The sequence below is a fragment of the Cyprinodon tularosa genome, unplaced genomic scaffold, assembly GCF_016077235.1.
Source record: "Cyprinodon tularosa strain WSP-4 unplaced genomic scaffold, ASM1607723v1 ctg591, whole genome shotgun sequence".
NCBI lineage: Eukaryota > Metazoa > Chordata > Actinopteri > Cyprinodontiformes > Cyprinodontidae > Cyprinodon > Cyprinodon tularosa.
This window is the reverse complement of record NW_024039331.1, coordinates 195,337-211,265: the sequence shown is the minus strand read 5'-3', so window position 1 is coordinate 211,265 and position 15,929 is coordinate 195,337. Positions and strand designations below refer to the sequence as shown.

Below are 15,929 nucleotides of genomic sequence, written 5' to 3'. Positions count from 1 at the left end.
CGTTACTGAGGAACAAATGGGGTGAATGTGTGTTCTGAGTAAACAATAAAAGAGATGTCCGGTACCTTGTTCGGGCGCCTTGACCCATTTATTTCTACTGTGTAGTTCTGCTCACTTTAGTACAGCTCAGTCCATAGATCTCTGATGGGGAACTTTTTCTTTCTATAGTTTCTTTTTGTGTAAATGCTGCAAAGCTGCCTCTCTGACAGTCAATCTCACACATCTGCGACTCAGCATGTGTGTCTTACCTTAATACCTTTCCTGTGATAATGCCCCACCTTAAGTAATGTTATCATACTTCTATTTCCTATTAAGTGAGATCACATTGTATGATATATTCCTAATATGAAATGTTTCACATGAAACATGTACTTTACATACTATTTCTCACCAAACTGTGATAACTGTGATTAAATAAAGTATAAACAACTGCCACCCCTCAAAAATTCCTGCCCCCCTCTCGCCACCCCAAGAATAGTTTTCTAAATCCGCCCTTGGTCCTGTCTTTCTTCAGTCTCCCATATATACTCTCCCTGTGCAGTTCCTCAGTGCTGGTCCCCTGTCTTTCCTTGTACATGTTTTCCCTGATCTCTCCATGGTTCTGGTTAGTTTTTGCATTTTTATGTTGGATTTCCTGCCTCACTTTCCTAAGAACTCCATTAAAACCATAAGAACTCACCTCTGCCTCCTTTCCTCTGCATTTGGTTGCTCAAAACCTCAACCAAACCCTGACCGTTCAATGATTAAATTAACTAAGTCGTGACTGTGGATAAACTCTCTCAGTAAAACAGAAACCACACCAAGCTTCATAGACAGACCAATCCTTAAACACATTGTTTCAACTTCCACCCAAAATAGAGACACAATGTGACCATAGCAAAACACCTGCAGGGTGGGTTCAGACACTTGACAACACAAACAGCAACCATCTGACTGTCATATTGCATAGCTTTATCATTTTTCCAGTGGGTAAAAAATTAAACATGATTTTAATTGAAAATAACGATTTCGCACATCAACAGTAGTTTTATAGGTTAATTTGAATATTTTATCCCACAGCCTTCCTCTGATTTACACTAGCTGCTGCAGATCAACCTGCTCACATCCAAACTGATTCTCACTTCCAACCTTGAAGATAAAAAATGGTAACTTTCCATCTGATCCCGCCCCCGCTGACAGGCGCCACAGTAAAGTTACTAACTCCAGTAGACAAAATGTTGTGTCTAAGAAAGGTTGGGTTACAACTGATGTAGAATCCTATCAGGAAATGAACCGCCTGTCACATCTGCAGCTTTTCCCCCCATTGTTGCCGGTCCTGCAGAGGACAAACGGCAAGCTAACAACAGCACACTGAAAGTAGAAAACAGCCGTTTGCAACCCTTTAAAGGCCTCTTCATCACTGGTGATTCCAGTCATCTGTAAAATGGCTCCTGGTCCCGGCTCTGAAGAAAATACTAAAAAAAACCTGGAAACAAACATGACTGCTAGGTCCCCTGGAGCCATTTCATTATTTTCTTCTGATTTTAAAATGAAGGTGATGGCTTCAGTTGTATTTAGAAAGGATCAGTTTAATGTTATTTTGAACCAAACAAAAGTTATTTTGAAATAAAACTAAAAAAGTTGCAGCTGAATTTACCAGTTTAAGTAAAGCTCTAATACGCTATAGGCTTAGACTGCTGGAGGACATAGGGACCCCTATTTCATCATTCTGCTTCATTCTCTCTCTATTCTCCCACTCTGCAGAATCTTAGTTCAATCTCTAACGTTCTGCTCTCTCTGCTTTTTCTCATAGTAGCTTCATCTGGTCTGTTCCTGTTTGGCTGTGACTCCATCCTGGAGAGAAATATCAGCTGTTCTGCTGCCATCAATGCCTTTGTTTATAGATGTTGGAGAGCAGCCTGTTTTTCAGTGTAGTCCGGTTTCTCTGACTGTGACTAACTGGATGTGCTCTCTTCTTTTACCCAGATGCACCACAATCCTTCCTGCCTGTGGTCATCAATCTCTACAACACCCCCCGTCTGTAATTGACATTTATTCATTCCTTGCACTGTTTTTGCACGTCACTATCACTCTGTTTGAATTCATAGTTATACATATGCATATATCTACATCTATATATATATATATATATATATATATATATAGTAATGTTGTACCGATACCGATACCAGTATCGGACTGGGCCCCGATACTGCCCTAAAATGGTGGTATCAGTATCAGCGAGTACCAACAAATAGGGCACTGATACCATTTTGAGAGCCATAAGTTTATTCAACTATTGTCACCCACTCCTGGTAGGCAATAAAAAGTTCTACTGGATTCACTTTGTATTAGATTTTTTCCTGCTTCACAAAGGTATGCAGCAGCTTGACAAAGCCATGATGGCAATTATTTTACATTATTATGGTATCGGCCGATACTGCACAGCCAGGTATCAGGGATCGGGGCCAAAAAATGGCATCGGAGCAACACTAATATATATATATATATATATAGAGAGAGAGAGGAGTTATATGTGTATATATCTATATTTATATTATCTTGTGTGATTTGTTGTACATATATATATATATATAAAGATGTTTGTATATCTGAAGCGGATAACAAAAGTAATTTCCCTCTGGGATTATTAAAGTATGTTTGATTCTGATTCATCCTCTGACATGGGAAGTTGGCTCAGAGCTCGTCTGCCTGGCTGTGTTTCCTGGACGGGGCCGCCTTTTACAGCTGCTTTTTGTGTCTCTGCTTCTGTCTCCTTGAACCCCAGTCGGCCTCAGCAGATGGCCGCTCACACTGAGCCTGGTTCTGCTGGAGGTTTCTTCCTGTTAAAAGGGAGTTTTTCCTCTCCATTGTCGCTACAAGCATGCTTAGTGTGAGGGATTGCCATCCAGTTGATGCTATCAACTGGTTTTCCTCAGATAGAAAACTTTGAATCAATCTGACTGTATGATCTGGTGAACTGTAAAGTGCCTTGAGATGACATGTGTAATGAATTGGCACTATAGAAATAAACTGAATTCTGAATTGATTCCAATTGGTAATTAATATTAGCCTAGGTGCCATTCCGAACTTTGTTGAAAAGAAAGATGTTTTTTGCGTCCTTCCTACGGGATTCAGCAAGTTAAATTTATCAGCTGGCTCCCTCGGTCGCTTAACATACATCACGCACTCCGTTGCTCTTATTGGTTGTAGGTCTATCCAATTGAGTGCAGAGGCATTTTTTTTCCTGGTTCGTTCGAAACACGACCCATAATCACAGCTCTATGGAGCAGTATCAGACTCATATTCTGACTAGAATTGAGTCGGACTACGTCAGGCTAAATTAATATATAAAATTGGACAAAAATACGTAATATTCCTGAACATGAATGTACATGGAACCAATATTCCATAGATTAATTTTATCCCTTAGCAGATATTTCTCTGGCAACTTATAACCCCATCCCCCATGGTAAGGTTAAGTATGATAAAATTAACACTTTCAAACCATTATCACACATTTTCAATGGAAATATTTAATTAAACTCCATTTGATGGAAATGTCCATTCATTCGGTGCAGAGGCACAAGAGGCCCTTTGGTGCTTTTTAATTAAATATTGAGCTGTTTTTGGCATCCATGCAAACAGCCAGTAAAAATGGTCTGCTCTTCATGCCACCAAAGAGCGACGCCTATTTCTGATGTTTTCCCTGCTGCTGTTATTTATGAACGCTCGCCATCTTTTTCTAAGCGGAGCTGTCAGCCATTGCAACCTTTCTCAGGTGTGTTGATGCGACGATCAAACAGAGCTGTAAGTTAGCTAAAAGCTGTTAGCAACAACAATCGGACCTTCAAAGGCCGTGGACTGATGGGGAGATGATTCCAGCTGGAATCCGTATTTAAAGTCAGAAATGAGATCTTACAGACGGATGTCAGGCCATAAAAACAGGAACTTTTAATGTAAAATCAAAACAAACTCTGTAAATGACAAAACAAAACAAAAAGCTGAACAGTCCAACGGATTTATTGTAGATTTAGAAACTAAACCGACTCCTCTGATAAACAGAGGAACGTTCCTTTGGGAGTAAAGAACGGAGCCCTTCTGCCTCGGTTCTTCTTCTCTGGTGCAAAAACAACAGGGCTAAAGAAAAGGTCCTCCTCTGGGTCATCAGCAGAGATGCAGACGGACCATCAGCAAACCCAACAAGGTTCATATTTTCCTCCACCTCTGACATTTGCTCTGCAGCAAATACAGCTCAGGGTCCATAGGGCGCGTGTCTCCTCCTAGTTGAGCAGTCTGATGATGGAGTTGATGTCTGTGGCCCTGAAGCCGGGGTTTCCCAGGTCCTTCAGCAGCCCGGCTTTATCCCTGGCGGCGTGACGAGGCACCGACAGCTTGAACGGCAGCAGGAAGTTGTTAGCTGCTCGGAAGCTCTTACCAACCGAGTAGATCTCATGGATCAGGTCCTCCAGACATATGATGCCGGTTTTACCTGAAGAGGAAGAAGAAGCTGAGTAAGGGGGGTGGGGTTTAGCTAACATTTGAAGACAGCAGCACCAGTTCAAAGTCTGATATTTACGTTTCAGACCAACTCAAAGCTAAGCCTCGACTTTAAGAAGCAAAAGATTCATCTGTTCATCCCATCAGAAGGACAAACTGGTATTTTTTTCCCATGAGGGGAACGTTTCAGGTCCTGAGGAGGAGACGTACCCATGTGCTGCTCGATGAGGGCGTTGTCCGTCAGCGGGACTCTCCTGCTGCCGATCCTGGTCTGGCCTCTCTTCAGGATCAGCTCCCGCACCGACTTCAGGTTGGGAAATCTGTGGGAAGGATTCAGCAGAGTTAAGCGCAGGCCCCGACCCAAAGCTGTGCCCACCGGTTAGAGCGCAGCGGTCAGACCGACTCACCCCCAGGCCACGTACGGCTCCACCATCTTCATCATAGCGACGGAGGTCTTGCTGATTTTAACGAAGGTCCCGCTGAAGATCTTCCTCAGCCTCATCATCTGGATCACCTTCATCACTTTGGGGCTCACGCCTTTAATCCTGACAAGACAGAAAAGCAGGAACTTCAGAAAACACTCCTTTCAAAAGAAGGAAATGTTCCCTTTGAATGGAAACTGATTTTATTTTCCTAAAGATAGAATCTGAGCAGCTGTTTTCTTCTCCAGGTTTGTGGCTCAGGTTGAACATTTAGAGACAGATTTGTTTTTGGGCTTCATGCAACATGGATGGAGATCCACCGATCAGACCTTTCTGGATCTCTGAGGCTCCACCTGCTCATTCCTGCATCTGTTTCAATTTATATGTTTTCAAAACAAAAACAAGGCTTTGTTGGGCTCCTGTATTCAATTTAGTTTATTTCTATAGCTCCAATTCACAACACATGTCATCTCAAGACCTTTATCTATGGTGGTGACTCTTCTGGAGTTCATGACCTGCATTGTGCCACTCCAAGCAATTCTGTTCTCTCTGTCGTCCTTCTCTCCAAACACAAAGTTTCATTAGTTTTTTTTTTTTACTTTTTACCCGTCTCTCCTTTGAATGGAGCCGTAAGGTGACTTTCTGTGTACAACTTCAGCACTGAACCTCAATCTATCTGGCGACCTGAGCAAGAAACAAGAGGAGGAGGTACATGTTTTCCTAAGGCCCGCCCCCTTCTTCTTCTGATTGGCTAATACTGTTAGTTTCAGAGCACTCCTTTGCTACCATTGGCTGACAAACGCAAGAGCGATTTCGATTGTTTCATTTATTTAGCATCAATTTATTTTTGACTGCTTTTTTTTATCCACTGGCGATCGCTACGAGCCGGAATATTTTAATCCCTGCATTAGTTATATAACTAAGAAAATGACGCACAAGGAAGTTATCATCTAAAGTTGTAGAAAAAATTTCTTTTAATAGGGTGGTGCAGTAAAGCCTCTATCCTTAATATTTTTTCCTGCATTAATTAGTTTTAAAAATGGTTCTTTTACACCTTAACTGAAAAAAAAGCTTAAATTGATCCTCTAATTTCTACAAAAGTGTTTTTAAACATCAGGATTTCTACTTCTATTGAGTAATAAACATTAATACATCTCTGATATTAAATACATATTTTAATACTATTGTAATTGATTTATTGAAATGTTCAGGTTTAAAAAATAATCTGAGTTCTTTAATAGGGTGACTACACAGCTATAACCATATTTTACAGAATATGACCTTCTGATCACTGATCAGAGTCGCCCAGAGAAACGGTCAGCTCCTTTCTTGCTGACTGGTTGAAGAATGTGGTTAAAAATAGCATCAGGTGGTTTATAAAGCGTAGTTTTAAACGCAAAGTGAAACAGCTGTAAAACTGTTCAGAAAATTGAAATCCTTTATGAATATCACACTGAAATACATCTTCCTCAACATCTAAGAGGTTTGACATGCAAAGCTGCAGCAATAATCTATTCACACACGAAAACGATAGTAGAACATTACATCAGATCCAATACTTCTTAGCAGTAGTTATCCATTTCCAGCAGCTCTGACTGGATGTTTTATTGGGTGTGTGTAGTTAACTATGAGACTAAATGAAAGCATGGCTGCTTTCAGACAGAACTGGTTGGAAAGAAGAGTTAAAAACACCGTTAAGAGTCATTTCTGTGTGATGCACAAGATGGCAGCTTGAGCTTTAAAACCCTGATGTGTAAAGGTAAACTGGGAGGCATTTTAACTTTGTTTCATAGGACTGCATCCAAAGCTTCACTATGATGACACCTGGTGGCGGATTGGAGGAACCGCAGCCTGCTGGAAACGCCAACCTGAAACAGGTTTACACCCCAATAAATCTCTGCACAGCATATTAATAAAAACAGCTTCGCTTCATTGTATTTTTTCTGCTTTTATTTTTTACAGGAAAAGAAAATATTCAAAATAATAAGGAAAAGTTTTTTTTTTCAAATGGGTTAAACAGTCTGGATCCTTTAAAATTCAGACCTAAGGTCAATTGGAGTTGTTACCCTCCGAGTACAGCTGAGACTTTAATGCTATAATTAGTAATTATACTCAATGTGAAGCGATTCTCTAGATTTATGTTTTTGCTCCAAGATAAGTCGTCCAAACCTAGAACAGGTGTGACATGGTGAGTCGGTCTGTTTCTGTTGCACGTAAAGAAAAAGATGCAAGAACTGGAATTTCTCCGTCACAAAAAAAGGTTTTGGGATTCATTTCATTTACAACCTCCATGCCAAAGTCTAGCCTATATAATTGGAGTTAACATGTTTTCCCACCTGATTTTTAAACTACAGCCTGTTTTATTGTCTCCAACCAGCAGGGCGGGACTTCCTCTAAAGGGCAGAGCATCTGTGCTCGCCCATTGTGTGGCGTCCTGCCATGTGGAATAAAGAAACCAACGCAAACGGACAGGTTTAAAACTCGCGAAACCTGTCGAGATCAAACATTTCAGATGAAATGAGGATGTCAGACGAGGAGGATGCAACAGCCATAGTCTGGAGACGTATTTTAAAGGAGAAAAAAGGTTATAAAAAGTCAAAGGCGTTGGTCAAAGGAGCGGAAGCAGTGCCTGTACTGGCTACGCCATGACATGAAGGTGAGTCGTGTTTTTCCCCCTCTGGGAACGCTTTTAGATCGGCTAAATGTTGCATTCAGCAGGCAGCGTGCTTCAGTTTAATAAGAGCTTCCTGAAGACGATCAGAAGCAGAAAACTGGGTTTACAAATGGTAAGAACACAGCCATGTGAACCAGGCGTTAGCATTAGCTAGCTGGGAAGCTAAACGTTATTTTGAAACATCAGAAAAATGACATCTGTCCGTATAAATCCCTGCTTTTGTGCCACAGGAGGAGGAGCTGTAGGAAACTGGAGGAATTTAGGATTAGGCATTAAAATGAGATGAATAATCAGGGTTATTTTTAGCAATAAAAAAATGAGGCGGAACCGGAAACAAAGATCGGAGAAAATATCCGAGGTCTGTTAGTCACAGAAGCACTTTACTAAGTTTTAGACCTTAATTCTTTAACATAAAGGAGACAGTAAAGGTCAGATAATTACTCAACGGTGAGTTTATTATTATCATTTTTCTGTAGTTGAGTTACCGTTAGCTTGCATGACCGGCTCCGTCATGCTGGTTTTCCTTCAGTATGAGCGCCACAAGCGTCACGTCACGTGACTAAGAAAACGTAACAGGATTGGCTGGGTGTTGGACGCCACAATCCATTGCTAATGTCTGTGACCTGAAGTAACCCTTCCCTTTTAACTGAATTTAGACGCCGAATTTAAGACCGTGAAATAGAGCCAGTTGAATCTCAGGAGGCTGAAAATATTGAGTTTGAATTTTGAAAGGTTGAATTTTTTATCTGCAGATTTTTTTTAACACTGAAAAATTAAACTGAAAAATAAGTATTGAAAATGTAATTACTTTGAAATGGTAATGTGAATGTTTAGCTTGAAGAGAAAATAAATGAAATTTCAACTGTGTAGAAATAATGACAATGAATTTTTTTAGGTCAAAAATGTGTTCTGAATATATTTTAACACTGAAACAGTACAAACATACAACATTTAAATTTCAGTGGCATTTTTAATTCAAATCCCAGCGACACAGATTTACTTCCATACGTGGAGCCCATAGAGCAAAACACTGTATCGGTGCGCGTGTCATTTCAAAAAAATCATGTGACCAATCCAGGGGTTGTTTCCAACTGACTGACTCACTAAACTGTGTTGAAAAAACTTATGTCAACATGATGCATCTGCTAAAAAAAAAGTCTCATCTTTTGCGGTTTATCAATAAGATGATCAAGAATTTTGAAGCAGCCTAAAAGGAATAGAAACATTACAGACACATCGTTATAATTTTAATTATCTCGTTGTGTCATCCTGTTCCTCTCAGTTATCACTCAACTTATCTCAATGAAAGTCAATTTCAAATTGAGTCTTAGTTAATTTACAGTTTTTACTTTACTTATTGTTGATTTAAAATCCTAGGCCCTAAGCATCCTCATTCTCACGTCCCCACAAAGTTTCACATCTTTGGACTATTTATTGTCTGCATCTAAAAATATCAAATATATTTTTAATTTGAAAATAGACATGAAATAATACAATATAACCTAGAATAACTTCAATTATATCATAGCACCAGGTCATCAAGTCAATTCGGTAGTCTGTAAAATAAACTGCCTGTAGTGTCTTCAAAGGTCCAGCAGGTGTCAGTATTCTGCAGTATCAGTACAGTTTGACGTCTCATTAACCATCACTACTGCTTTCCATTAATGAAGCTTCAGTCTCAGCAGCTTCTGCTGATGCCTGGCGAGACGCTCGCTCCTCTGTAACACCTGGTCAGGTGAGGTTGACTCCACTCAGAGGAGCCGTTTACATAAACAAATATTTCTGGATGGGATCAAAATGAGGAACTGGAATAAAACATCTGATCAGAATAAAAAGGTGTTACATAAAGAGAGCAGCTGGAATATTTTGCTAACAGCTAGCCAGAGCGTTTAGCCAAAATATGACGAGCGGGATGATGCAGGGTTAGTGATCAACAAACCACTCCTCTCAACTGGAAAACGATTCCCTTCCTATTGAGGTAAATCCAGACAATATTTTCGTCTACTCCAAAAACTCTCATCTAGGGTTGGGCTGCGAGAATCGATCCGGAACGAATCCAGCTTTTCATTTCTCCAGGAATCGTCCAATTGTTTACATTTCAATGCCCAGTCCTCCAACTGGAAGAACACCAATGAAGAATCTGCAGGAGCTTGTGCGTCACCATCCGTTTGTGTGGCAACGTTCTGGCGTGGATTTGCGCTGTTTAAAGTCGGCTACATGCGACGCATGGGATGGGATTTTATCACGCAAAGGACGGAGCGCTGATGACGCGATCAATTAGACAGACTCAGGAGGAGAGGCTCATCTTTGAGCCACTGCACCGGTGTTCTGCTAAGGTAGGTTCCCCATTTTTATCCTTTCTACTTTAAACATTCTGCATTAACAGATGCCCGTCTCATTTTCTTCGCATTCTTGACAGAAAGAAAAGCATTTTAAGCTAGATCAGATCAATTTATGTCTTATTTTAATCCGTTTTATCTGATTACAACTGCTAAATGAGCTGCAGGGAATGAAGCTGTGGATATAAACTGTAGTGAAACATTCGATAGCACAGCGCCACAGATACGAGTCCCGCCTATCAGATAAAATAATGGTCATGTACGGCATAATGCAGAATCAGACACTAGATATGAGTAAATTGATTGATTTTTTAAAATTTTTTAAGTAGAGCTCGATATTCATTATATTTATATATTAGAGTTCAAAGGTTTGATACTTATTTTCTGGTTAAAAACAAGCCTGGGATTATATTTAGTCAAGTTTAAACAAAGTTAAATGTTTAAGGAATTAAATTTCACTGAGAAAAATCATTAACATCCAGACTGAACCTGGGCTAATCCGCTTATTTAAAGGAACAGTGCGTCATATTCAGAATTTAAACTTCTGAAAGTTCTTTAAATAAGAAATTATTCCATACTGTTCAATAAATGATAAGTGTTTTTAATTAAGAGTAATTTTCATTTGAATGTGCTGTGGAATAATTTATTTTTTTCCCTTTTAGCCGATGTATTCCAACCTCCATCTGCCATGCACGTGGGCATTGTCAGTTTCACTATAGCTCTGGTGAATTTCAATGGTGAAGTCCTCTGGAAATCTTCAATAATTGTTGTTGATTGCCATTGATTTTGCTTGTAATATATATATATAAAAACATAGTGGTTGCCCAGACAACGATAATAACATCACGCAGCGTCTGTGTTCCGAGTCGGGAGCATCTGTAGTGTTAGCGTGTCTAATGAACGTTGAATTTTTACCTAATCGATAACAAAACTGAAAAAATCTGTTTATGGTAACAAAGTAACTGTCCAGGATATGAAGGGGAGAGCTGGGTAGCGCTGTGGCTAGCAGGTTAGCTTATTTTAGCTCGGTCAGTTAGCCATATTAACCTACACTACTTTTAACTCCGTGTCAACAACCGTTTGTTTTCTACAAGTAGAATAACTTGTCTAAAATCTCTACGAATGTCATTTTTTTAGGCTGTTCAAGTTTTCCTCCCTGTCCTCAGATCTTAATACAGGGTTCCTACAGCATAAGGCAAGTTAAATTCAAGACTTTTTAATGCCATTTGAAATAAAAATTTAAGACCAAATTCACAAGAAACAAGAAAAACCTGCTTGCGACAACTTAACCCAAAGGTTTATTTTAACATAAACCACTGCACTAATGTTTCTAATTTTGAAAAGCTTCCCATACAGGAAGAAAGCTAAAAACACACAAATGACAGATATATTTGAACAATTATTTAACTGAATTCACAAACTTTGTTTTAGCAGGGAACAAAACAATCAGTTTTAAAGCCACAACATAACCAGTGCTAAGTCTTTTTTGCAGCTATTTTTCTTTGTTTCGTTTTCTTAGTATGTTTGATTTGGTGATAAGTGGAGGCGTTGCAGAGACAAGGGTGGAACTAAACTGAGAAATACCGGCTGTTTCTCTGTAACTTCATTTTGACGCTTTGTGTTTTGTGCTTCGCATGTGCGACTCCACTGCCTTAATTCCCATCGTTCTGAGCTTGAATGACTTCTTGCACAAAATCCACTGAGCCTCATGTATGTTCCCTGGTTTTAGCCATGGAGAAAACTCTTGGCTGGAGACAATTTTGGTTACATTTACACTTGCTCACATTTTCCAGACAAAAAGTCCCAAATGTCCCACAAAAACGCTTTTATTGGTTCCGCTATCGGGACGAAACCAACAATGGCGAGCCGTTATTTTTTGGTTAATAAAAAAAAATGTTTTCAATTTTAATGTTTTATTTAGATTACCAAAAAAATCGTAATAAAAATTATCCTATTTATGTTTTGAAAAATAAGATCTACGAAAGACTGATTTAAGACATTTTAATACCAATTAAGGCCTTAGTTTTATTTTGAAGAATTCAATGCCTTTTAAGACTTTTTAAGGACCCACGGGAACCCTGTAATAAAAAGAATAAAAATAAGCTGAGACATTTTTTGTCACCTTGTTAAATGGCAGAGCTCAGTCCGTCTTAGAAGGCAGTTCTTTCCTTCAAGACTGACAATGATTGTTTTCAACTTTCGGCTACTTTAGATCACCAATGACATGTAAAATAATAGCAAATATAGGTTATAATGTGTTGAGACTCCTAAAGAGATTTGATCCTTAAGAAACGGGTGCAATACAGTTTGTCCAAGTGGAGTTACCATATGTTGATGTCATAAGAAGGGACGGGGCCCCGAGCAGATCTGGTACCAACAGCGGAAGATGGCAGGAAGGAGGTGTTACTATATTTGGGCAAAAATGGCCGCTCCCAGACTCAGTGATCGGGACGAAAAATATTATTATTACACTAAATTCATTAAATCACTGCAAATGTATTAGTTTTAGGTATAAATAATGATCCATTGGTTATTCCTGCTGACTTTACCTTTAAAAGAGGAAAACGTTTACGATTCTTCCACTTAAAGGAGCTGGAATCATTTAACTTCAATGATCACGTCCATAAAATCGTTCCTACTACCATCTCACCATCTTCTTCTACAGGCTGGAGAACTGAACAGGTGGTTTGATCGTGTTTACACCGATTTCCTTTCCTTTTTCTGAAGCTAATAACCCACTGCTCGTACCAACAAAGAAGAGGTGAGAGCTGCAGTGACCCTCAGAGGTAAGGCTATGATGGGATGGTGGAACCGCGCTGGCGTAACGTTGCTACGCAAAAAACAAATAGTAGAGGCACTGAGAAAAACCGCAGAGTCTGATATAGAAAACCTGTAAAGGAAGACAGCCGGCATGAAGGTCGCATCAGGCACAGGGAAGTGTCCCTACACGCCACTTGCTCTGGTGAATAGGCCACGCCCCTTAGGCTCTGATCTGAAAGGAGATCCGGTGTCTGACTTACTCTCTGATACGGACAACGAAAGCCAGCTTGTTTTTCTCCAGAGGCAGAGGAGGCGGCGGCTTGCGGTCGGCCCGTCGGATGCGCGTCTCATCTCTGTGCTTCCTGTGGCCGTCTTTCAAGAAATCCTCCAGACGCTTGAACTTAAAAGGTTTGCCTTTCGATACCTGCAAAATAAACAATAGTGCATCTGAAGACTACAACACTGGAAGGAAGGAAAGGAAAAAAAACAAACATTTACATAAACATAAATGAAAGCAGAGTTTAACCAGCGGCGTAGTCGCTTATAACCAGGCTCACCTTTCTCTTCTCAAGAAGCGCGAGCTTGGCTTGTGTGGCTTTGATGGCCTGGTAGGTTTTCCTCTTCTTCAGAAGATACTCTGGTACTAACTTGATCACTTTCTTTGACCTAGAATGATAAACACATAAAAGTTCAATCAATTAAATCCTTTTTATCCAATTGTACACAGAATATTACTGTTTTTTTTTAAATCTTTTTTAAAAATAAGAACATAGTTCTGGTTAGGGATGAGTGTTGCGATATGATTGATTGACTTTATTGCGAATTTCACTCTTTCCATCAGCTCAAATAGTCAAAAAGAGAAGAAGGGGGAGGTGCCAAAGGAAGAAAAAGGTGCATGGGGTATATACAGTATATACAGAGCGTCCACATATGACAGCTGTGTTTTTATAGAAGGATTATTATACAGGGTTAATGCACAGGCTGTTTACATAGGTATTTATATAGATGTAGTTATTGCACTAGTCATGACAGGTGTCACAATACAATATCATCACGATATTGCATTATGACTGTATATTGCGATATTTTTCCCAGCTTTCAAAATTTAATGTATAGATAAAATCAAGTAGAAGATATTGATCCTTGAGTTATTTTGGTATCCATTTTTGTGGTCTGAGTCAGTTCCCACCTTCCACTGTGACCTTTTCCCCTCATTGTTTTAGGCCAAAATGTTTTATTTTTTAATAATCAATTCTTAGAACTGAAAGATCAATATTATATCAGGCAGCTGAAAATCACGATATATCATCAAATTGATTCTGGTTAGGTGTTAAAGTTGTGATTTAATAGAATTTACTGTATGCGTTACATAAAGGAGTGGAGACAGTAGGAGCTCTACCTGCTGTATGGAGGAGCTATAAACACACTAGGATACGGGGCTTAGAGAGCCCAACAGGTTCCTGTTTTTGATGCACTGCAAAAACAGCAGGATTATTTCCTGAGATAATCTTTAAAGCCATAATAACAATAATGGCATTATTCAAAACTCTGTTGATAATATTGCCACTTGATCCAGTCGTTAGAAGTCGCATTTTGTATTCATCAGGGTGCCGCGAACGCAAAAAAACCCCGACCTAAACAAATAACTTTTTTTTGTTTTGTTTGTCCAATAAAAACAGAACATCTCTCCGTATAAATAACCCGTATCCTATCAGAAATGAGTGAGGGGAAACCGCTGGCAAACAGCCCACCGGTAGGCAGCCTGGGTTTGATGATCAGGATGAATATTTGAAAGGAGAAGAATGATGATTGCTAGCATCAAAGATTTAAGTAAATAAACCAATCAGACTGGCTGCAAACACCACAGATGCCTGAAAACAAAATAAGGTTTTAAAATTCATTTAAAGCAGGTGAAAATGGCTTATAGATGATGAAAGCCTAAATCCAGCATCACTGAAATGGTAATACTATATTGGACCATCCATTTTCCATCATGCTTATCCTAAGCCTATCTACAGCTGTCTACAGGACAGGTCTCCAGTCCATTGCAGGGCGACACAAACAGGACAAACAACCATTCACCCACACACTCGCACACAAGGAGAATATAGAGAAGCCAATTAACCTATCCTAACAGTCATGTTTTTGGACTGTGGGGGAAGCAGGAGTACCCGGAGAGAACCCAAGCATGCACACGGAGAACATGCCAACTCCATGCAGAAACACCCTGGTCCGGGAATTGAACCCAGAACCTTCTTGCTTCAAGGCAAGCTATATCAGTCTTTAGGAATGAATAATGACTCAATAATTGGTTGATCCTAACTTTGCATGAATCCATGCATCTCTGACCATAAAGGGGATCAGCTGTGAGATCACAACATGGAAGCACTTTCCTTTGATCGACCTTATTATTAGTATTGATTTCATCATAAATGAGCAATAAGTTACACTTTAACTTTATGGTTTTCATAAAACCTATAGAGCCATTTGGATCTAGTGGCTAGAAGCACAATATCAGGAACACATGTAACCGTGCCACCATTTCTCTATAGATTAAACAGACATTTTATTGATCAACTTCTAATCCTACCTATATAAATGACCGACCATCACTCAGACAGCTTCGGCATCTAAAGGTTCCCGAAATATGCTAGGAAACCAAACACTGGGAGAATGACAGCATATAGCGAGAATACCAGCAGACTGATAGCATGTTTTCAGAAGCCCTCACTTGTCGCGACACATGATAACAAACGAGCATAAAGCTCAAATATATGAACATCGGCTACAAAAATGAAGGAGTATTCACACTAGAACAAAATAGATCTTTGATTCGGCTTAACGGAATTAATGGATCATTGACAATTAGACAGATGTGATCGGATAGGTGAAAGTAGTTCTTACTCTGATTCTGCCATGATACCCAGCAATTGACCGCTGGGCCAAACCGGAACCTCTTATTTTTTGCCGAGTGTTGGTCGGCGCAATGTCGCCGCCTGCCGGTATGGAGGAGACCCCCCTCAGTCAAATCAATGCGACTAAATCAGGGGTCTTCAACGTTTTCCAGGCCAAGAACCCCCAAACTGATGGCGAGATGGAGCAGGGACCCCCTAATTATATATATTGTGGGAAATTGTGTTATATCAAACTGGTCCTATAGTCACTCTATTACATTGGTGTCAACAGTACACACATTTGTTACTTCAGTAGAAGTATAGATACCGCAGTTTAAAAACACCTAAAGTATCACCTTGA

General features: G+C 39.7%; 1 protein-coding gene across 1 annotated transcript; it reads right to left on the bottom strand.

The window, feature by feature from the left end:
• Nucleotides 1-3,908: 3,908 nt before the first annotated feature.
• On the bottom strand, nt 3,909-15,638 carry rpl7l1 (ribosomal protein L7-like 1). The gene is made up of 6 exons (XM_038306803.1): nt 15,579-15,638; nt 13,232-13,340; nt 12,935-13,098; nt 4,887-5,024; nt 4,690-4,799; nt 3,909-4,471 (listed from the first exon to the last, which is right to left on the bottom strand). The coding sequence occupies exons 1-6, from the start codon at nt 15,590-15,592 to the stop codon at nt 4,263-4,265; spliced, it is 744 nt and encodes a 247-aa protein (XP_038162731.1). The 5' UTR covers nt 15,593-15,638; the 3' UTR covers nt 3,909-4,262.
• Between the last annotated feature and the right edge of the window lie 291 nt (nt 15,639-15,929).

Bases quoted from the DNA above. Each gene is read 5' to 3' on its own strand.
- rpl7l1 (XM_038306803.1), bottom strand. The intron at 4,800-4,886 runs GTGAGTCGGTCT...TCCTTCCCACAG, and splicing joins GAGCCGTACGTGGCCTGGGG to ATTTCCCAACCTGAAGTCGG. The intron at 4,472-4,689 runs GTACGTCTCCTC...CTTCCTCTTCAG, and splicing joins CCTCATCGAGCAGCACATGG to GTAAAACCGGCATCATATGT.